The sequence below is a fragment of the Crocodylus porosus genome, unplaced genomic scaffold, assembly GCF_001723895.1.
Source record: "Crocodylus porosus isolate Cpor-Errol unplaced genomic scaffold, CroPor_comp1, whole genome shotgun sequence".
NCBI classification, from domain to species: domain Eukaryota; kingdom Metazoa; phylum Chordata; order Crocodylia; family Crocodylidae; genus Crocodylus; species Crocodylus porosus.
In genome coordinates, this window is record NW_017728943.1 from 33871024 (window position 1) to 33894689 (window position 23666).

The following is a 23666-nucleotide window of genomic DNA, read 5'->3' on the forward strand; positions in this document are numbered from 1 at the left end:
CCCACGAGGGAAGCACCAGGTCCCTGTGAAGCCCGGGGACTATTCAGACTGCTGGCAGCTCATTCTGTCTCCCCCTTCCCACCACCGGAGAAACAGGTAAGCTCTAAGGATCGGGCTTCCACCCTTGTGTGCATGCCACAGGGGTTTAGTTAGGTTTAATTCTTCCTAAATTGAAATGGTGGAAACAGTGGGTTTTAAAAAACCCACCATATCAATTTAGGTGGAACTAAGCCAACTTAAACCCCTGTGGCATGTACAAGCACCCCCAGAGACCAGTTTGGTGTTGTCTGTCCTTGATTAGGCTTGTGAAAAGTTAGCTTAGAACCATGCATACCTCCATCCATATTCATCAAACAAGTTCAGCACATGTGAAAATTGAGCCTCAGGTGTTGTGGAACCAACACAAAGACCTAGCCCCGGGTCTATGTGAAACTTGAGGTCTGTATTTATTTCCCATGCCTCTGAGTTTGTAACCATGGCTAGTTATACAAGTACTGCATTTTGAACATAACTGTCCTCTGTCTCAGTCACCACAGAGCTAATTTCTATAGTAAAAGAAGAAAATATAGTTTAGAAAGAACCTGGCACGTTTCAACTGAAAGAGACCAGTCCTCAAACAGCTTGCTTTGGGCATAGCTCCACTGGCTTTTAGGATTAGGCTCTGATCCAACATCTTGAGAACTTAGCATATGCTCAAAAGTGCAAGAAAAATAAATGGAAGAAAGGTAAACTAGAATAGTGTTTTATAGTAATTGTTCAAACACAAGTTTTCCTGGCATTACTGAATCACATGCAGTTTTGGAAACAGAGACGGAAATGCACAGAAGTGGAATGGCTCATCGAAGGTCACAGAGCCTACCAGTGGCAAAGTTGGGGATAAAATCCAAGTCTGCCTACACCAGTGGTTCTTAACTTTTCTAGGCTCAAGGTGCTCTTCAGTAGACTCCAGGCAACCCTCAGAAAATGAGAGCTCTTAGTTTTCACTTTTTTTAACCGAAGAAAAATAATACAGCAATTCTTCTGTACTCAGACGAACTCAGAAAGACCACAACAGGTCACATTGTTTTTTTTTAACATTGTGGATTCCTATGTGAAAACTCTGGGTTTATCTTGTGAATCATGTTGCTAATGGGGTAGCCTATAATAGGTAGCCTATTAAATCCAGTTAAGTCATTGGGAATGCTCACAGGACTAAGGACTGTGACATCAAGTCCTTCAACTGAAAGCTGTTTGGGACAAATAATCTCCAGTTTTGAATGCTAACAGGCAACATTTTAGTAATGCTAATAGACAATCAGTGTAAGCACACAGCAGAAGCATTGTAGTGTCCCTTGTTAGATGAGAGATTTCATATAACTTTGACTCCTAAGAATCTGGCCAAGTAGAAACTCTAGAAGGACTTTCTTAGTGAATATAGGGGCACATAATTCTAAGATTTTGCTCCCAACAGCAGTTGCTACAGAGAGACAAAAGGTGCAAAGCATTCCTGTTGGGCACAATTGATTTTAGAGTTAAACAGTTTGCATGAATCCAACCAGATCCTCTTGATGAGAGACAACCCTCTCCATTCCCCTGTTTTTGCCACCACCTTGAGGAAAAGAAAGGGATAATGGGGGTTTCTAAGAATGTGTTTGCTCAAGGACTGAAAGAGGAGGAGGGAGCAGCAAGTCAAAGATGCTTTTAAAGTAACAATGAAAAATGTGCTGTTCAGCTAGAGCTGGCAGTAACAGTGATTGGGAGCAGCAGCTGCCCCTTCCAGAAATGTCAATGCAGTGCACTGGCTTTTAAATTCATATGTGTACACACGCACATGCACAGACCACAGAGCTGACATGATGCTTCAGCATGTTGGTTACCTTGAGGGACATAACCAGCCTCCTGAAAGGAAAGGTAAATACTCTGCTTCAGCATGAAGGAGCTGCTCTCTGACTTGACAGCCAAAGTATGACTCTGAGAGACAGTGCTTGGCTTCTTCGAAAGAACAGAAGAGTTCATGTCACGTGGAAGTTCATGCTGCTCTGAAACCAGCATCCCTTCCTTTCCTTTTTATCATAAGGTACATGAGCACCAGGGGTTTTGATCATGGTAAAACGCTCCTGATGAAGTGGGTGGAGAAATTGGTCACTAATGAATCTGCATTTGATGGTGATATGCAAATGTGTGCTAGTTTTGCTCCTGTATTTCTGTGAGTTACTTGATCCATGGAACAGGAAAGGAAGAATGTCTGTCTAGAGAACTTTGAAAAATAAGAGCAAAAAAAGTATTGGGACTTCTCAGTCTCATTGAGGTTGATTGTATATAAGCAGATACGGAAGTGGAAGTGGGAATCTTTTGTGAGTTATAATTTTGGCCTGGTTTAAAAAAAAAAGGTAGGTCATCAGGATATATCGAACAGGAGTCAAACTGAGCAAAACCACTCTTGTGCCATGGAGAGCTTCAATCTCTAAGTGAGGCAGCATTTATAATGCTACTAAAACGCAACAGTAAACAAAGTACATGAAGGCTTGACAGCAGCATTAGCAAAAAGCCATAGTGAAATGACTGGAAAAAAAACAACCCAGCACTGCTTAGTTGCCAAATAAGAAAAATGAAACTGTTCTTGACAGATAAGACAATGCAGCTGTGGGTCAGAAAAGCTTTGTCTTTTATTTCTTTGTCACTGTGGATGAAGAATGGTGCTATTAGCCAGAAGAGTAAAAGCCTCTTCCTTTCAGTGTTCTACCCAATTAGGGGAAACATATTTATATCTGAAGTTAAGATGCTAAGTTTTATATAGTAGGGAGGGGAAGAAAATCTAGACCATTCAGACAAATGGGAACACGTTCCTTTATTTTTGTCTACTGATTTTTGAGGTTTTAAAGATATCTAACAAGAATCTGCATGTGTGTGCTATTTCTAGACCTGGACAAACCATTCATGGCAGTGGTTGAATTTTGCAAGTTTTTGCTGTAAATCATCTATGAACAGAATATAATTTTCTCCAAATTACTGCAGAGATTGAAAATTGTTGGCCAGGTAGTATACTCATAGTGCTTAGGGTCAGAAGGGACCTAAACAGATCATCAGGTCCAACCTCCTGCCCCGGGCAGGAATGGGTGACCGGGCCATAACACCCCAGCCAAATATCTGTCCAGCCTCCTCTTGAAGAGCCCCAAGGTAAGAGACAGTACCACCTCACTTGGGAGCCCATTCCAGAGCTTGGCAGCCCTAACTGTGTATTTTAGAGAAGTCTTTTTAGATGAGTAACTTTGCACTGGGCAAGTGCATTCAGTTGCAGGAAAGAATCCTTGGCCCACTGTTCAGCAGTCAGGGCTTTTTCTTGTAAATATTCATGGTGAACTCTTAGCCCCATTTGCCACTGACTTTAGCAGGGTTTCACCCTAAGTCATCCAGATTCTAAATGTAGACTGTTTGGATACACAAATCATGCTGTATCTTTCTGTTCTATTATTGAGTTGATGGAACTCCACACATCAGATTGGTTTTGTGCACGTTTGCGATTATCACTTGGAAATTCATTTTCTACAAATATATCACACAATTTATTTCAGTTTTGCTGTTCCTAAAAAGATACTTGCCTGGAAACAAATTCTTAATTAAAATATTCATGGAAAGAAATCCCAAAAGGTGAGTAGATGCAGTCATAGAGAATTAATTTAGAGATTTGAACAGCTACTCATGGAAACATTCAGCAGTATTCACTGGGTTTAGATAACCTGTTCATGTATATGTTCATTGTATACCCAGATACACAGTGACTTTTCACCATGTTTTTGTATGATCAATTAAGGCAATTAAAGTATAGAAGAAACAATTTATTGCACCAAATTTGTCCTATGCACCCATTTCACATATTTCCTTTTGATACACTTTTCCACATACAAGTTCTGGATGTTTCTGCTGTTAAGTCAGAATATGGCAGTTCTAACTTTTTAATCTGCTGTGGTTTAGGTAATGTAAGATCATAAATTCACCAGTACACTTTCCATCATACCTCTTCCTTTAAGAATTGGCTACAAATAAGTCCCTCACTTACCAGCAGCTTGGAATTGCTTGGCCTCCATTTATTCCTAGAGCATGCGTAAGCCAAGGAAGGGAGCTGGGGGTCAGAGGCAGGGATGTCCCGCACCAAAGCGCACAGGCTGTAACCCTATGCCCTTAACTGGATGCCTGTCTATTGCCAGAGCTGCCAGTCTGCATTTGGGTGAGGCAGTATTAAAATGCTAAACTCTTAAAGCAGAATTGGGCCCCACGTCACCCCCAAAGTTTGAAGCTCTGAGAGAACGGATATGAGAAAGAAGCAAGCAATTGTCAGAACATTTACCTTTGACAATTATCAGATGTGATTGGGGAAAAAAGGGTATATGAAGGGGCTGGTGGGTTATGTTAATGTTGTTAAATATTTTTCCAAGATAAATATAAAAGGTTATGCTTTCAAAAAAGTAGGTATCATGTTAGCAAATCTGATTCCTTTTATAAAGCAATGGGGAAAATGACCATGGATTTTGAATAGGGTTTTTGCTGCTTTGTTTGTTTTTAGATAACTTCTCTTCCCTTTTTTTTCTTAAGAAAATATTTGCCTTATACTTTGCCCATAATCTATAGTGAAGGGGACATAGGTAAAAGGGGTTGCTTGAACAAAGCTCTGTGCAGCCCTGGGATTTTAATTTCTGCTCCGTAACCCACCTGGGGAAGGATCCTGATGACTTCAGTGGCCTTTGGATTGAACCCGCTGATTTTTGAGGAACTGGTACAACTCTTAGTTTCACCCCATAAATTTTATTTTGTTTTAAAGCTTCTCATCTAAATGTTGCTGAGGCAGAGGCCAAGTGATCTAAGGCATCCTGCTATGGCTTTGGAAGACATTAGGTCAAACACTCAGTCCAGCCTTTATGCTGAAGGCTTTCTCTAGTCAGCCCAACTCTATATGGGTACTTTCAGCCTGAGCAGTCAAAATGATGATGATGTTAGTCATGGTGCTCTTTCCTGTATTATTGGCTTCACAGACTTGTGTGCCTTAACCACTAAGCTCATTAGCCATTAGGTTTGGATGGAACTGTGACTTTCTTGACATGTACTTTTTCTTCCACCTGTGCCGTGATCAATATCAATATAGCAGAGCTTTAATCTTCCTCACAGTGGAGCCTTCTTGACCTGTGAAGATCTGTCCAAGATCTGTGTTTCACTGTTTAATGGGGTATAAGACTATATAGTTGCCTTGTATCTTCAACATGTATAGATGTAAAATTATGTCTAAATGCTAATATTTTGGGTAAAGAGACCTATTTAGTTGCTTTTAACTATTAGATTTTGAAAATGATATGGAACACAGATAGGCATCTCTTCTGTACATGAGAACTTACAAGAAGCATGCTACTGGGAGCTCTTCTTGAAGTATCTTATCTCCAGTTTAATTTTATGAACTACAGGTGAATTTAGGATTCCATCTCTTCAAAGAAATAATTGTGTTTAACTATAACTGCTTGGAGCTATTGACAGATACCCACAAGGAAAAACTTTAAAATAACAGTTACAGGGCTTTCCAACTTTCAGCAGATATTTGTCATATGTATTTAAAATCAGGCTACAGGCATTTTGCATGCTTTCTACTATCCCCTCTGTACTGTATATGCCTGCCATCACTTGCGGCTCTGGTAGTCATATTACCAGCTTACAAAGGGTTATGATAATCAAGTCTGTCAGTGGTACAATTGGAAATGGTAATTGAAATTGAAAGTGGTATCTCCCAGGCTCCCTCTATTTCAGTATCTCTCATCCCCTGCTAGGAGCCCTGAAATACACCTTGTGTTTGTGTTCCAAGGAAAAACTTGACAATGAAGTGGTTGTCGAGCTGGGTTTTGTTTTGATCAGATTCTGCTGTTTACGTGAAATGGACTCATTCCTCTGCGGCACTCAAGTTTTATTGCACAGCAGGTTAGAGCTGGTTGGGATAATATTTGTTCCACATGCATGTCAGCATAATGAATGCTATCATCCCCCTGGTCCCAATACTCGCAAATACAAGAACACAGATTTATATAAACAGAGGTTCAAAGTTTCCTGGGAAACCTACCGATCTGATGGCTAGAGCCTCTTTACAACGCCAGCAGTGGTACTGTGGTATGTGTTACAGGTTGAAACTCCCCTGGCCTTCTCCCCAGTGGACTCCCTGGTCCCTGCATTGCTTTGCATTAATTGCACCACTGACAATATACAGCAAAATGCCTTGAAAACTTTGTTGTGGAACCATGAGGTGAGAAAAACAAAAATATATTGCATTGGCTTTAAATGGGTGTTGTTTTTTTCACTTTGCATCTATTGCTGATTCTTCCATTGTCTCTCTCAAGGCCCAATCCTGCATGATACAGAGCATCAGTTTTAAGGTGCTGTGTTCCCTTAACTCAGTTGTTTTCACTCATGCTACCCCCGGCCCTAATTAGCTAGCATCTTTCTTTTAATTTAGCTCTATCTTTTCCTAGCACACTGCCAGAAATGCTGCACACCTGCCAGCTGCACAGGAGAACGTCTGAAATTCAAAGAGAGAAAACTTTCTTCGGTGTAGTGAAGCCAGGCATGCTGGCTAGTTAATGGGAGATCTTGGGATAGAACCTATGAACTTCATGCAGACATCTTTAGTGCCTGACAATACCAGAACAACTAGATATCTGTGAATGTGATAGAAATTGGGAGCCAAGACATATCCTGTCATATCATGTCTAGTCGATTTAGTTAATAGGCAGTGTTTTAAAGGAAGCAAAGCCTGATGCACCAGCCATCAGCTGTCAGTCAGAACGTTTCTGTATTTAACAGGGTTCCCAAACATGTACATCAGGCATCTGGGATGCCTCAGCAGGAAGCCTCTGAAACGTCTGCTTGAGCCTTTCACTGCAGGATGGTTATTTTTCTGAGTTTGTTTCCCTCGTAGCCATTTCCCCCAGCTGTTTAAAAACATAGCCAGACCCGAATAAGCTTGTTTTGTGTATCTTCCTTGATTAGTCACTGCTTTTATACTAACCCAGATTTCAGAATGGTTTTGTTAGAAGAAATTGACTGCTGACTTTGAACCCGCGTTTTCAGTCTTTTGGTTGACAAGTCCCAGCAAAAAATGCATATGCTTCAGCACTGAATCAACATGATTTTGTCCTTCATGTGTGTAACAGACAGCAGTGGATGAAGTGTCTGGGAAGTTGAGGCCCATTGGTGTATAACAAACCCCAGGGGAAACTTGACTTGCTATTCCAAATTCTCAGGAGAAATCGCAAAGACTTAACATGCATGCAAAGTTGTCACTTCAGGAATTCACTGAGATGCAAAATACAACATCACAGATGTTTACAGGCATTTTTTTAATGTAGAAGGGAAGATAATTTACACAAATATGAAAACAGGGATTTTTTTTTAAATGATGGTTCACCGAAGGGTTTTTAAGTCAAGGGGGAGTCTGCTAAAGTAGTCTGTTGATGGCTCTGTTGTGTTCCAGGCTCATCTGTCACTTTGCCCCCCCTACAATGAAATGTGTAACCGAGTCAAGATTTTTACCAGTTATATTTGCTTATTTTGTGTTTGTTGGTTCATTGTTTTGAAGGTTTTTTTATTATTCCTAGTAGGGCCATAAATAGTATGTTTAAAGCTGCCTTTGAGACTACTGTTATCATCAGGATTGCAGAGAAGATTAAAATCTCCATTACTATACATTGTCTGTACAGCAGGTACAATGACAAGGCAAATTCATTGCAGCAGCCTTAGTGGTAGATATATGCCTACGGACAGAATAAACACATAACCCTGCAGCTTATAAATACAAAAAAGCCTGGCCTGAACCTCTTTTGAAAGGAAAAGGGAGGGTAGAGGGGGATGCATCTTAAAATGTTTTGTCTGCCTCTGTTGTTGAAGAGATAAATGGTTTCCGCTTAAAGGGGGATCCATTTTGAAATGTTTCAATCCTCACTCCCACTTTGCTGCCTCATAATAACAACCAAATTCTCTAGATTGCCTAGCAACCAATAGTTTGACATCCTCTAGCTCAGCCACAGGGTAGGTGTGACAGGCTTTATAGTGGCCACAAAAGTACGGAAGTGCCGTAATGGAAATTAACTAAAAATTGGCCTCTCAACAATCCTGAATGGAAGAATGTTAAGAGAGCCATATATGGAATAGCACAAGCAGTTCTCCTGTGTTTCCCATTTATACTATTGCTAGGAGATTGAATTTAAGCTTGCAGACAAGCCTGAGGCAGACAAGATAAAAATGTTGAGTTCCAGCAACAAAATACATTTTCCCGCATTCAAATTCTAGGTTGTGTCTTACTGCTTCATGTATCTGAACTCTTACTGTATCCGTTTTACTCCACTAGATAGCTAAACATTAGAAGTGTGATTAGGTCCCCAGCCTACAATGCATTTTATGAGCAGAAGGGATTCTTCAAAAATGATGAGAAAAGAATGGCAGGGAGGCAAATGTACACATTACGATGTGCTTTTAACATTCCCGCTTACAAAAGAACACAGATCACTATAGACACCCAGGCAGTTTTTTAGAGGCAGGTTCCTCCTCCTCCTATCTCCTCTGCCCTGTCTTGCATGACCTCCACACTATAACATCAGAGCCTTTAAATATAAGAATATACCAGAGGAAAGGGAAGGAAGGGGCACACTAGATCTAAGAATGCTATATTAATCATGGATTGGGCATGTTGTTTTCCTCCTCTTTGTCTTTTTTAAAGGAGCAACACCAGGGAAAGGGAAGCCGTCTGCAGAGCCTGTGAAAGCTGAAAATCCATGTGATACAGAAGACATCTCCAGTAATGATGGTATGGTTCTTCATTTTACTGACTCTCTATGCAAGTCAATCATGCTGGCTAATAGAATTGGTGGAGATACCAATTTTAAATCCAAACACTGTCAGGTTAAGTTAGTCAAATATTAAAGAATGGATGTTTGCCCTAAGTGAATCCTTTCAATAAGTTAACGTTTGAGAAATGCCACAAAAAATGTTAATGCGACCCACACATTCCTTTGACTTCTTGTTGCCTGCTGGTGGCATGACCACAGATAGTCCTACACACCTGCACAGTCTTTTAGCTAACAGACCTAGGTTCAGTCCTGCAAGCTGCTAACCCCAGGATCCAGATCCTGAGAGTGGTAGGGCTGAGTTCAAATGCATAGCTAAGTGAGTTTAGTGTTGAATCAAAGTCTTTGTGCTCAGAACATTGTAGACACAAGCCCTATAGATGGCTATCAGGGTATTATTCTGGACTGGCTCTTGTAGCTTAATGTAGTGGTTCTTTTCTGGCTGACAGCTAATTGGACTCCTACACATGTAATGGCAGAATTTTTGGAGTTGTAAGGCACTGAGACTAGTCATAGTTTATTTTGGTAGCCTCTCTATAGTTAACACTGATTTGGATTCCCTGCTCCCCCACACACATTTATTTAATACATACAGTGGGAGCATCTACACATGCAAATTTACTGCACAGTAATTTAAGTTACTACACAGTAACCAAAAATTACTGCGCAGTATGGGCGCATGCATGCCTGTACTGCACAGTAAATATGGCAACCTACACTGACTTGGGCATAAATTGATACTTACATCATGTAGGTATCAAATTTACACCCAATTAGTTACTGCACAGTAATGCACATGTAGATGCGTTACTTTAGGCCCAAGTCAGTCCACAGACAGTGTTACTGTGCTTTAACAGCTGAATGTATAGATGTTGGCCTAAAAAAACATTTATTGCATGGTAAATGCACGTGTAGACATGCCCAGTATGTACTTCTTGACATTCAATGATTAAAAATTATTCCTTTTAAGGAAGAGTTAAAAAAAAAGGTTGCAAGGTATCTAAGGCTCAAAATAGATGTTGCCTTTGTGCCACCATAAACATTTTTATGGTGTCAGAAAAGCCAAGCAGAAAGACATCCATGCCCCTTGTCACACCATAAAAATTTATGGACATGACATGGGCAGTATGAGTTTGTGTCTCTGTTTTTCAGCAGACATCTTTAAGGTGAGAGAGTGTAGGCAGCCCAGAGATGCGCACACTCTCCAGCCTCCCTGAGCAGGCAGCCTACAAAAGCGTACCTTGAGTGTTGTCCTGCAAGATTGGGCCCCTGGGAGCAGCTCCTGGGAGCGACACGGGCCGAACCCTGTGGGACAATGGGCGAGGTCCATGTGGCCCACTGAAGTGGATCAGCTGTGTTGGGATACATCCCGGCGCTGATGTGCTTCATTTGGCAACATTGGTTTATACCCAAATACTGCTTTGTGCCCTTCTCTTCACCCATGACAACGCATCCCACCACAACATTTGAAACACTATCTGATTTTGATATCAGATGGTACAAGGGGCAAGTGTTCAGGAACAAGAGCAAAAAGGTACAAGAAACTGCTATTATTTAAATACTTGCTGTGATGCCACAACCCTGGACCTATGGAACAAAAAAGAAAAACACGCAGTGATTGTAAGTGCTTTGATTGTCAGGTTTTGGGGTGCCCTTGGTTTATTTTAAAAAATGAAACGAAAAGCAAGATCTGGAAAAAGAACATATACCCCTGTAACATCTTTTCCTGGCATTTACCACTGGAGTGAAGTATGATCATGTAGCCAGTGTGTTGCATGCTGTATCAGAGAACAACTGATTTAGCCATATGCTAGCTATTGAAAGGTAGACTGAAGTTGTACGTGAGCCCAGCAGGAACCTTTGTTTAAGCTCTGATCTTCGAAGTTGTTCTGCTCCTGTGTACTTCATAAGGTCTGCAGGAGAGACAAGAGCAAAGCATTTCTGCACACGTCCAAATGCTGTAGACAAGAATTATGATACTGGGAGAAATGGTTACTTCTCCATAACTATAATTTGTTCCAGGTGCTCCCAAATACAGACACAATTAACTTAAAAGACACCCAAACCTTTTGCTGTTTTAAGGATTAAGTCTCATTGATTTTTTTTTTTTAAGTTTGGATAAATCAAGTACTATTTAAGATTAGAAATGGCTCCTTTTAATTATCCTGTAAAGTGTCTCAGCCCCTTCCACTAGCCCCAGGAGGGCTTATCGCTTCCCAATGGACAATCTAAGAAAATTTTACTAGCTACCCCTTGGCAGCATGACTCTTGTTTTTGTTTAATTTTCTGTAAGAGGCCACAGTGCTAAGAGCTTTATAAATGCAGATAGTTTAAACAGATGGATTAGATCTATTTAAATATTGGCTCATCTTGTGGGCAGTTTTCAAGGATGGCAATACTAATATATTTAATAAATTAACATTATTTGAAATCTGGGCATGCTTTTCCTTCATTAAAGCTGACAAGCGAAGGGAAAGCTTGTCAGTATATGTGTATGTATATAGAGAGATATATCCTACTGTGGCAAAATCTGTCAGCAACCAATGCAAAGAACCTGGGGTGATGCATTGCTTGTATCCACCACATTCTCACTCATTAGTATTTTTAATGATTCTGGAATACACCTCAGATAATCTATTTCTCAGTCTGCTTTTCTGCTGGCAGATCTTTTTTTCCAGCAAAGTTTCAAAGCATACAAGGAGAATATGGATGTTGGGTCCCAGCCATTATTAGCTTTGTCACTCTGTTCACTTCTTTAAAAATAAATTCATTCATTCCTTTTATTTCATTTTTTTAGAAAACTGCATAATATTATTGCCACAATAGAAAAGGGGAGGGATGGGGGAAAGATTAAAAGATACTTTAGGAAATTCCAGAGCCAAGAACCTTGTTTGAAAAATAGTTAGTGCTTCCAAGTTAAAATGGTAAACTTAGCTGTCACATCACTTACAAAAAAACCTATAAAATTATAAAAGCAAGGAAGTGAGTTGTAAAGGACATCACAAATCTTATTTTTTCCATATAGTCAACTTTAACAAATAACTATCATGTAAAAAGGAACGCATGTTTCATCACAGCAAAATTTTAACTCTAACCCAAAGTGAATACCATTCTTTCCACAATAACCTGGGAATGCGTACAAATGTGTTATAATAAAAAATCTGTGTATGAAAAGAATTCAACATTGATTAGGAAAGGTCTGGCGAAACCAGCTGTGCTGGAGAATAATAGCCTGATCCTGCTCTTGTTGGAATCGAGATATCAATACCTTTCTTTCATTTCACCTCTCTCAGTACTGCCCTTCCCTTTTCCCTATCTTTTGTATTTAAATGACTTTATTCCTGTCCTTTGAGTACCCTTGTTCTCTGCATGTTCATTTATAGCATTTTTAAAATAGCATGTTGCCTACAAAAGCTGTACCTTTCTAAATGAGTTAGGCACTGAGGTGCCACCGTACCCTGTCTTCTGACCTACCAGAGTAGGATGTACCTGTAAGAGACTCCAACAAGACAAGCAAGTTCTTAGCTCTTCTCTGGATTTTTCCTGGAATCAGTATTTGTGCTGTGTCCTCTGTTGAAGGAATTTAAGATTTCTTCCTGGCAGTAATATTAACCCAATTTCAGAACTGCCTATCTCCATGGGTTGGATTTCCTCCACCCACCAATGGGTAATTCCATGACCCAGATGTAGCCCTTTGGACCTCCCAGATCACCCTGTGCTATAACCTGGAATATTTATTATAAATGTCAGTTTGTCTTAGGGAGGGTTGGCTAGAAGTATTTTCAGAGCCTGCATTTACTGATGTTCCATAAATGGCCACCTGGGTATAACTGCGCATTTCATGAGTACGATTGGCTGCTTGTGACTAAAGAGGCATTACCTGTTTTTGATGCTTCACTCTGACAGGTCTCAGCTTCTATTCATTTACAAATTCAATTTGTAAGCAGTCTGAAATATGAACCAGGTCCTTTGTTAACAACCAAATTAAATTGGCTGACACTGAGGTTTTAAAACATTGCTAATGCCGCTGCACAAAGATCCCTTTCCTTAATTAAGCATTTCATATTTGCTATTCAAATACTTATAAAAATAATACCCAAAACATAGCTAACACATTTTTGCAGTATAGCCCCATAATCTGAGCTGAATATTCTTCTTCCGACACATTCATGGTATACATCAAATGAGCAATTAACATGTCTGTTCTGAATATATATGATGAAATAATTCATCAAAATCCTAAAAGGTGTTTTGACATGATATTGATTCAGAAGGATATTTATGCTGCTTGGGTCCAAGCAGTTGCACTTTCAGCTACACTCTTCCCCCCTCCTCTTTTTCGAAATTTTCAAGCAGATCTCACTTGCATCCCGAGAGATGCTTGCAAAAGGCAATGATCAATATACAAAAATGTACCCATACCAAACAGTTAGGGGTACCATCACCTTCAAACAGTGAAACCCATTTGAGACCCATAAAAATAAGGCAGTTCAGAAAAAAACAGCATAGGAAGTCTATCCTGAAATCGTTCCACTGTATTCAGGTGCAGATCATTATCTCATGTACTCATCTCCTATACCATACGTGCTAGGATTGCTTTTAGCACCTAAATATATAGAGACAGTCCACAAATGGCTCCAATTTTCTCATCAAGATCCAGACCCAAATTTTATTAAAAGTTTAAGGGTGCTTGAATCCAAGGTTTCAGTTTGGTCTGCTATGGAGATTTTGGAAATTCAGAGTTAGTCCCAAAGTCTGGAGGAATCTTGATGCAAAGCTGGTATCTTTAGTAGTTTTGAAATGTATCATGGTACCAATCTGTTCAAAATGGTTTAATTATTATTGTAAATTAGGGTGGCCTCATATAAGATACATCTTCACAGACTTACACTATTGAGTGTTTTTGTGTAAAGACTGAATGCTGTTCTTGTAGGTTAGAAGCATCTCTCACTTGTCATGGTAAATTTTGACTGAAGTTTGACAGCCTTATTGTTTTATTTTCAGCTGAAATGAATAGCCAGGTTGAAAGTATAAATGAATCTACAGAAAGCCAGCCAGAAGATTAACTAATAGGTAAGTATCTAATGAAAAGTGTTTTCACTGCAAGAATTCATACCCCTACTGGGTCCATCTGGGGGAGGGGAGAAAGAAAGTGTCACAACCGTCATTGGAATATAGAAAACTGGAAAAAGAAACATAGACCAGAAAGAAAAAGATAAGTTTATTACTGTTCTTAGCTAACATGACTTACAGTACACAAAGCATAAAGCTATCTATTGGACTTTAATTGTCAAATAAATGTTATGATACCATGCTACAACTGTAACTGATTTAGACAGTGCACAGTCTCATATGATCAAGCCCTAGACAGCAGCAATATAAGTAATGGAAGAGTAACTGAGTGAACATTTTTTGTCATTACTTAGGAAAATGACAAGTAATTTATACTGGTTGGAATTTAGTTCAGTTCTCTGAAATCTATATTCTGGGAACAACAGGTTTGTGTCAGGAGGGTTTTATTGCCCTTGGCTCTACAATGCCTGAAGTCACTTCTAACTAGACTGCTGTAAAAACAAGGCTGAAGTCAATGAGCTGCCTTTTTGAGCTTTACTGCTTTATATACTAAGTGATAGTGCCATTGCAGAAGTACATATGTGATGATTGTTATTGCAGCCGAAATGGGAGAGAATAGTTAGGCTTGTAGACATAAGCAGCCTGATGCGTAGATAAAAATGAGTAAGCTGCAGGAGATACCAAATTGCACACCCCAATTACATAAAGCAATTTTGATCCCTAACAAAGATGTGAAGTTCTGAAGCAGTAATGCATACCTCTCCCTCTGTGTAGGACTATTATAAGATCCCAATATCATGCAAGATGGGTTATTTATGCTTGTAATAGGATTTCATGTAGCTCAAGACTGAATATAGAAGCTTTACAACAGTGGCAGCTGTGTCACCAAGATTTAAAAAACAAGGTCTTATGTCTGTGTGTACCCCTTTGTCCTTGTCAGTATCTTGACAGTACACTGCCATACTGCTGGAGAGAGAGAAATATGGCTGATAGGATCCCCATTAAAAACTACTGAAGCAAAAAATAAAAAAGCACCTCAAAAATCAAAATATTACTTATGTAGGTCTTCCTTTTTCTCACCGTTTATTAGTTTCTGATTATGCATTGCATTAAAAGGGTAGAATGCTTGTTATTAAACAATTGATTGAAAGGTTAATACCACCACTGATTTAAAAATATGTATATTTGACAGTCATAATAGCTTTCAGCCAATCTGCAAGATGTTTCAGTCTTTCACACCGTGATTTCTCACAAAATACATATACACCTGAATATATTTGGGGTGATGTCACCTAATTGTATTTGAAGTAGGTGAGATGGTGATGATGACGACGATAAAAAAGATGTAGTATTTAGCCCTGCTTCTAGCTAATTAATCCTCTCATTTACAAGGTGAGCCATGGCAGTATTACCTCCTTTCCACAAAGGGGAAATGCCAATCAGAGAGCCAGAGTGGCTTGCCTAGTGCTGCAGAGCATGGTTTCTCAACCTCTTTCTTCCTGAAGCCTCCCCCGCAACTCCCAGCAAGCTATAGGAACTCCATGGCCCCCAGCCCTGCCTGCATAGCCCCTGGTGTGGTGGGGGTGGCTTAGCAGTGGGGAGCCCCAGGGCCCTATTCACCTGAGCAGCAGCAGTGCAGAGTCCGGTCCCCAGTGCCACCCACAAGCAGAACAGGTGGGGTGGGCTCCCCCCTGCCTCTTCCTTGGCACTCATCTTAGCCCTGGGGGGGCCAAGATGGCTTTTCCCTGCATGGAGCCAGGCAGACCCACTGAAACCTGCTCACAGTCTCCCAGGGGACCACGGACCCCCGGTTGAGAACCGCTGCTACAGAATATTTTAATGGCAGATCCAGGATTAAAACTAAGGATTCAGCTGCTCCCAACTTTGCACAAGCCTCTAGACTATTCTGCCTCTTTGCTTTAATTACAAGCAGAGGGTCCGTACAAAACCAGATTGATCAATTTGCTAAATTTCAAAGGCATGATCCTTTCTTGGGTCATTTAGAACCAAGCAGATACCTCTGGCAGAGTTGCCAGATATTATTTTCAGATTTTTCCATGGACTGGTTGCCAAAACGCGTATTAAAAATCCCAGCAAACCTGCTGTTGGTATCAAGAAACTGAAGGCTTGTTATTTAGCATTGTGGTGAAGAAAGAAATAATAATCTGTAGCATCCATCACAACCATGAGTTAAAATATAGCTGAGACTACAGCCTCAGGGCTCCTGTAGTTGGTTGGTGTCCTCCCATCCATTTGTTACTGCCTTTATTTATGTTAGTGCCTTTATTTTATGTCCATTTGAGGAGCCAGGTTAGCAAATATCTACATGGCATTAGCACAAGAGATCCGTGAGGTGGTGTTTGCAAAGGGAAGAGGCAGTTTGTTCCTTGTGTAGAAAAGCCATGGTATTTTTCAGTGTACACAAGCCAGCTGTTATATTTGCAACCCTGTGGACTATGAATCCAGGGGCAGGAGAGGGGACAAGTGCTGGCTTCAAGGACAAAACAGTAAGCTCCTGTGTGAACAGTCAGTTGTGCCTCTGGGAATCGCAGTCAGACTCACTGTAACGGAGGAGGAGGAGAAGTGAGCTCACAGCTCATGGGCATTGCAAGCTGAAGAATAGAAATGTTGTGCTCTTTACCTGTGTGTACTCAGTGCAGTGGAAGTAAATTGCAATCTTTAACTTTGTTGTGAAATACTTATGGAAGGGCAGAAAGGGCCATCATTCCCATAGTAGTGTCATGGCACAGATTTGAAAGATGAGCAAGAAAGACTGCTGAACAAGACTGGACCAGAGCTCTTCTTATCTCATAGCCTAGGCATCAGATGTGACGCATAATATTTACAAGTATGGAGAGACATGTGGACTAATTTAGTAATTAGTTCATGGAGCGGAAACCAGCATTAATCTTGTGAAGGTTTTCTTAGCACGAAAACTCCTGACTGGCTACACCACTCCGAAGTGCTGTCCATATTGGAGACGCTATAGAAATCATGACATCTTATTTCCCAGAGGTTATGTGATGCCTATGTTCCGTGTGGTTTTTGGAAGCCAGCATGTTAGACAACTGTGCTTGAAAGGACAAGAGTAGACATTTGGGTCGATGAAGATTTTTGGTTTGTATTTAATTAGCCATGTGTTTTTTCTCCTCCTGTCACGCAGGAACGATAGGAGAAGAGAACAATGGGGTGAAACTCGACCGGCAGTCATTGGCATCGTATGGCATCATTCTGACTATCAGCAGAAAGAGCACCAAAAATGTGCTCAGTGGGATGGATGGGAGGGGGAGGGAGGTCAGGGAAAATGAATCTTTGCTTTATTTCCTCTTAATTCTTGGTTGCATTTTGTTCTGTAAACCTGTTTAAAAGAAACGGAGCTTCCCAACTTTAGTTGTGGTGTCCCAGTTCTAACATTTTTTGCATTGTCTCTGCAATTATAGCAACTTCTTTTGAACCAGCAGACCAGATCAGAGCTAGTTTCCACCCCCACCCCGTTATCGTTAGCCTCCTGACTCGTTTCCCACTTATGGTGCATTATTCAGGGTGATCTATGGGAATGGGACTTCCCCCCCTCCTGCTATTCTCTGGGATATGTTTGGGGGATTTGTTTTGAGAGCATGAACATTGCAAAGGAATGTTATAATCCACAGAGAACAGCTGATCTTAGGACTTTTAAGAAGCAACTGTTCTAGCCTACCCAAAAGAGCGAAGGTGCTGCAGGCTGCCACCTCCTGCCACTTCCAGGACTGTCAGTAGGAACTTCTGACTGGATGTGCCAATGCAAAATATTTAGAGTTTGGGAGACCCTGATTACTGCCACTTTTGAGCTAAGAAAAGAGCTAACAAGATCTTTTTAGTGCATGATAGACTCAGACTTGTGCTTTAACTGTACAGGCTTGAAGTTTTGGGACCTTGTTGCTCCTTTGTTCACTGAATGGAAATGTCTTTTGCCCACTGGAGATCTCTTTAAATCTAAAATATGATTAGCATATACTTTGCAGTGGATCAACTGGTAGTATAGACTGTGGTTGAAACTGCTACCACATGACCTAGTGTAGTTTTTAAAATAGATTATATTCTGACCTCTGCGAGTTGAGGCTGCATGCCTAAAAGTTAGTATTTCAGATAAGTAGTAAAGTACCTGTGGGCAGTTAATGTTTTGTTGAACTTGTGGGTAATGGAGGATAACAGGTATTAAGCATCCAGCTTATCTTTAAATATGGCTTATGGCTTTAACAACTTCACTATTCCTTGTGTCAGCCCTCATTATATTTTCCTCTGCATACGCATGGTTTTAAAAAAAAATGCAATTAACAGCTATTTGGTTAAGAATGTTTCACCATATGTCATTTCTTCTGCCAGCAAGTGCTCCGTTCAAATAAAAGTGGGGGTTTTAATGTACACTTTTCAACTGTACTGTAAATTAAATTGATACACGGTACACAACACTGAGGGAGCGCACAGCATGGGTCCAGGGCTTTATGTTCTACAGACTACATTTCAGCTGCTTTTAAAGACAATTAGCCATTGAAAAAAATAGTCTGGGGTTCTGTTCTGTTTTTCTTGAATATGCACAAACACTGAAATAATTATTTATTGGCTTGCAAAAAAAAGAAGACTGGAAGATGTCAGCCCTGTTTTGATTATTAGCGATAATGGACTTACCTAGATGTAGCTGTGAGCAGAATATGCCCCTAAATGCATGCACTAGCAGCTATACAGTTTGATTGCTGCTGGCATGTGCAGGCTGATTGGAAATGGTGACAGGACAAACAAGGATTTGAGAGTAAAACAGGAGCCCCAGGCTTGTCCATATGAGCATGGCCTCTGGCAATGCTGCCTAGCATCTCCAAGCAAATTGTTCTTTTGTATTTCTCACACAGCAGCTATAAAACTCCTTGAGGATCAGGGGGATATTGTTGACTGTCACTTACTATAGTGTCTTGAACCCTTCATGACAATAGCATTAGGGAAGATGGGGAAGGGCTCATTTATAAAAGATTTCTATTTGAAGACTAATGGATGTTTAACACGAGTGTTGATCAGCTTTGAAAGGAGCAAGAGCTCAGATGCAATGCATCCAGTTACTTCATTTTAATACATCACCAGGGTCATACTATACTTGCTATGTTGGACTTCTTGTTCCCTTTGAAACTCCTGTGCCTCTTGACTCTCCTGTCTGTGTTAGCTTGACAGAAGGTATCTCTTGCTATATGTCATTTTCCTGCTGTCTCTTCATTTGTTGTTTCTGGTTGATTAAAATTCGATAAGCAAAGGATTTGAGGCTGGGTATCAGCCGCATACAGCACATTTCATACAGCACATTTCCATATCAGATGTTTTTTCTTCAAACAGCCTTCCATAAAGGGAGAATTAGTGGCTCAGAGGTGACAGAATAAGTTCATTAGGTAACTAGTATTAATTCTCCTTTTGTGTATTCCCTTTAAAAAGGGGCGAGATTGAAGGCCTTTGCCTAGCAGAGGTAGGGCAACTCCTTCATAAAGCAGAAAAAATGTGTTTGGAAAATCAAACGCTTTATGCTTTTCAAATTCCCCTAGAATGCAGAATGGACCCAAACCCCAGCTGGTATACATTTGTCATCAGCTGAGCTGAGGATCAGGCCCTATATGTTTGAGGCTTAGGCTGAACATGCATGCTGGTATCACACTCTCCCACGTACACTGTTTGAGAACCACAGTATATCCTCTACCCTCTGACAAGCAAATTTTAGTTTCATCAAGGAGCAGAGAAGGAAGATTGACAAGAGACTGAATGGAGGGCAGCATTAAAATATTTAAAAAATGAGAAGAGAATCCTCATGCTTCTTGTGAAGACTGATATTAAAAATAATTAACGACAAAAATACTTCACTAGCGTCTGTTCTAACCCGTGACTAATTTCATTGCCATTCTTGCTTAACCTTGGTCTGCTGGCAGCAACAATTCTTTGAAGTGGTAGAAGATTTGCCTGAGGATGCTGCAGCAAAGTGTGAAGCCAAGGCAGGTAGTGTAGAATAAGAAAATGTACGAGTTGATTAAATCTTAAGTCCAATTTTCAGACATGACTCTGTGGCTTCGTTTTCCTCTCTTCCTCTCTCCTTCCCTTCCTTCCCTTCTTCCTTCCTTCCTTCCTTCATGTGGCTCTAGGGTGGAATTGGTTTAGGGTTTTTTAATAAAAATAAATAAATGGGTTTTGTTCATTTGGGCAATGTGAGTTCTTCAGATTCTTTAAATACTGCTGAACCAGTGCACCCTGAATGCGGTACTATTGATTTTGCTAGAGCTACAGAAGTACAGGGAAGTAGTCTCTGCAAAGAATTAATATCAGAAATGGAGTAATTGCACCATAGCGTAGATTTTAAGAACTCAAATTTTATCACAGTGTGTGGCAGGTAGAGAATAGAAGCCCTACATTAGTGGTGTTTGCATACATAGCATCAAAATATGCTTTTAATGTAATAGTTCCAATTTTTAAAAGTGCTCATTCTAGAGTTAGGAGCAACAATCTATTGTTCCTCCAGTGAGTGACTGCTTTGATGATGGACAAGTTTCCTTTCATAGAAGCTTACAAAGGAGATGTCTGAGACTCTGTCTGTAATATTGGGTCACATATTCACTGCAGCTAATTGTAAATCTTTCTATGAAGCACTGAAAAGCCTCTTTGTGAATTAACACTGTTCTGCTTTATGCACTTGATTAAAAAAAAGACATTTCTCTATATGCAGTGCATGTCTGCTTTGCTTTTAAAATTACAAAGTTAGCAGAATATGTTGGATATATTTTCTTGGGAAATAGGGTTTTTATCATACGATTCATCAAGGATTTGCCTTACCCTAACATTTGTGATATACAGGAAAGTCAGAAAAATGTAATTTTTCTTGATCAAAAATATGTTTTTACTTAAATGCAAATAAATGTAGTCTGTTGCTTGCAAAATGTCTTCTGATATATGCTAGTGGCTAAATAGGTTAATACATGCCTCTTTTTGTTAATCTGCCATTTAAATGCTGAATTTGCTTATGGATCTGTTTTTTTCTCCTTTTGTCTGTGCCATACATCTGAAAACTTAAGGAAATGATGCCTTCATACTACAATGTTTGTTAAAGCAGAATATTAATAAAACTTGTTCAGAGGACAAGGCCATGCAGCTTGTGTGTTTCCAGCTTTGCTGAGTATGCAACAATGATTTTTCTGATTAATAATGTATATTTCAGATTGAAGTGTAAGAGTGCACTTCGGATTCTTTATTTAACTGGATCTTTCACCTGCTAGTTATTTCTTGTTAGAAATGGATACATCTGAGGGATTTTGAAAGACAGTAATCAGAGAGAGAATCAAAGCTTCTCAGCCTGAGGGAGAAAAGGTTGATCGGCTGATCACATCGCTAAACCAGAGACTTTATAAAAAACCCGGCAGTTATACCGATCCTACTTCTCCGTCATGGTATACTTTGTATAGTCATTTATATCAATACAGACTGACTGTGAAGGGGATTCAAAGTACTGTAAAATGAGAATAGTGATGTTTTACAGCTATACATAATGCAAGACACAGACCTTCTCTTTCCCTCTCTCTAGTTTACTGCTACATATATGTTCCAGGTTTACAGCATTTACTGGTGCTTTTAAGGGGGAGAGGAAGTCTGAGAGTGTTGTTTCTCAAAGCATTTAGTAAGCTAAACTATTTGAAGCCATGTCAAGATGAGCACCAAAATTTCCAGGTAAGCATGTGGAAGTGGTTGCAAAGGAAATAGTTAATAATGGCTAAGTACAGATGTTCAAAAAGTCCAAGGAAGAATCAATCTAACTTTCGCAGCCTCCTGTAAGTGGCCTAGGTTAGATCGGTAGCAGACGGTATGCACGTTTGCCCTTTGGTAGAAGGGGGCATGCAGGCTGCCTGCACTGGCTGAGGTCATCACCTCCCAGCATGCCCTGCAGGCACCCTGGGTTGCCAGAGGCTGCCGAGCACCTGGGCTACCCGTGATTGGCTGCTGGGCACAGACAGGCATGTCCCCAACTCCCTGACACAGCCACACAGACTCTCCCCTGTGCCCAGCCGTAGGCTTCCAGAAAAGCCCCAGAGCAAGTGTCCTCCATCATGACTTGCATGTTCCTCTGTGTCTCAGCATGCCCAAACCTTGCCAAGGCACCCTACTGCCCATGCCCAAGCAGAAGTTGCAGCATGTCTACTAGTTGCCCATTGTTACTATCACCAGAAGCTACACGACATCACACATGCCCACCTGGATATGAAGTGGCAGCTGGTCATCATGGCACATGACTTCATGCCTCTGAGCCAGCAGCCAGACATCCCACATGGGGCTAACCACCACACCCTGCACCCACTAAGCATCATGGGCTTTCATGTGGCCAATGCAGACAAGGCCACCCAGGACTCGATGGACACTGGGGTGCTCTACCACCACCTCCAGACCATCAAGCACCAGTTCTGGACTAGTACCACCAGTACTGTTTGGTGGGAGTGGATTGTCTACCTGGGTCTAGCACTAGCAGGCAAAGCAAAGACGTTCATGGGCATTTCATAACACAACATTAAAGTACACAAGTTTACAACAAAAAAAACACAACTTACAGGCTACTCCATAGTATAAGGAATGAGGACAATCTTAACCAGTTACTTAAACAAACGGTGGTACAGCATTTGTGCTGAAAGGGAGGGAGTAATATGAGGAAGCAAAACAGGTTAACATAAAGAAACACTGTCACCCAGAACTAGTCCACTTAACTAGAATGCCTCAATAACCACAAAGCTGGGGGCCTCCTCCCCTGTGGAAACCCCTGTCTCTTTCCCTTCTTGGGACTGCAATCCCCTACCTGGGTAACTCATGACTCCCCAGCAGCTCTGTTGGGCTTAGCTCATCTCTCTCGCTGTGGGGGTGGCTGCTGGGGTTTCCCCACTTGCTGGGATAGCCGCTCCATCTTGCTGCCACTTGCTGCAGGAAGGCTGGAGCTGCCTCCTACAGCTACCCTGACCTGTCAGCCCTCTCAGGCCCTGCTCTGTGAACTGTGGGGGGGCTCCTGCCTCACAGGGATGGGGTCCCACGCTGCCTCGTGCAGCCGTGGGGGTCACTTCAGCTCCATCCAGGCCCCATGTACCGCTTTGTGCACTGTGGGGCCCATACACCACTCTGTGCACCATGAGGGCTTTCACCTCCTGTAGGGATGGGAACCTGCGCTGCCTCATGCAGCTGCAGGGTCCCTTCAGCTCCTTCCAAGCCCTGTGCCCTGCTCTGTGCACCATGGGGTTCCTGTGCCTCACAGGGATGGGGACCTGCACTGCCTCGTGCAGCTACAGAGTCCCTCAGCTCCTTCCAGGCCCCATGCACCTCTGTGCACTGTGGGTCTCCTGCCACTACAGGGATAGGGACCTGCGTTGCCTCATGCGGCCGCAGGCTCCCTTCAGCTCCCTCCAGGCCACATGCACTACTCTGTGCACTGACACCGCAGCTCCCTCAGTGGCAGGGCTGGGATGCAGCCGCTCGCTGCTTCCTGCATGATGGAGGCATCTTCAGGGCACTTCTGGGGCAACTGCTCCACCCTGCTGGTCAGCTCCACCAGCCCTTCTGCAGTCCTTTTTCATTGTCCCTCATCAAAGCCGCCCGTGTGCTGGGCACGTAGGCTTTTATCCTTTCTGGAGGCTCCACATCCCAGACTGAAAACTGACCAATAGGGAAGCCCAAGAGGTTAGTTCCCCTTCAGGTCCCCTTCTTCACTTTGCCTTTGTG

At 41.4% G+C, this 23666-nt stretch overlaps 1 protein-coding gene across 1 annotated transcript in view; it reads left to right on the plus strand.

Moving 5' to 3' along the window:
* Positions 1 to 21059, plus strand: part of MACROD2 (MACRO domain containing 2) — a 1470564-nt gene extending 1449505 nt beyond the window's left edge. Inside the window, exons 16-18 of the mRNA XM_019549129.1 lie at positions 8723 to 8809; positions 13854 to 13922; positions 17086 to 21059. Of these exons, the coding sequence (XP_019404674.1) occupies positions 8723 to 8809; positions 13854 to 13915 (149 nt within the window). The 3' untranslated portion in view covers positions 13916 to 13922; positions 17086 to 21059. The remainder of the gene's footprint in view (positions 1 to 8722; positions 8810 to 13853; positions 13923 to 17085) is intronic.
* Positions 21060 to 23666: the final 2607 nt, after the last annotated feature.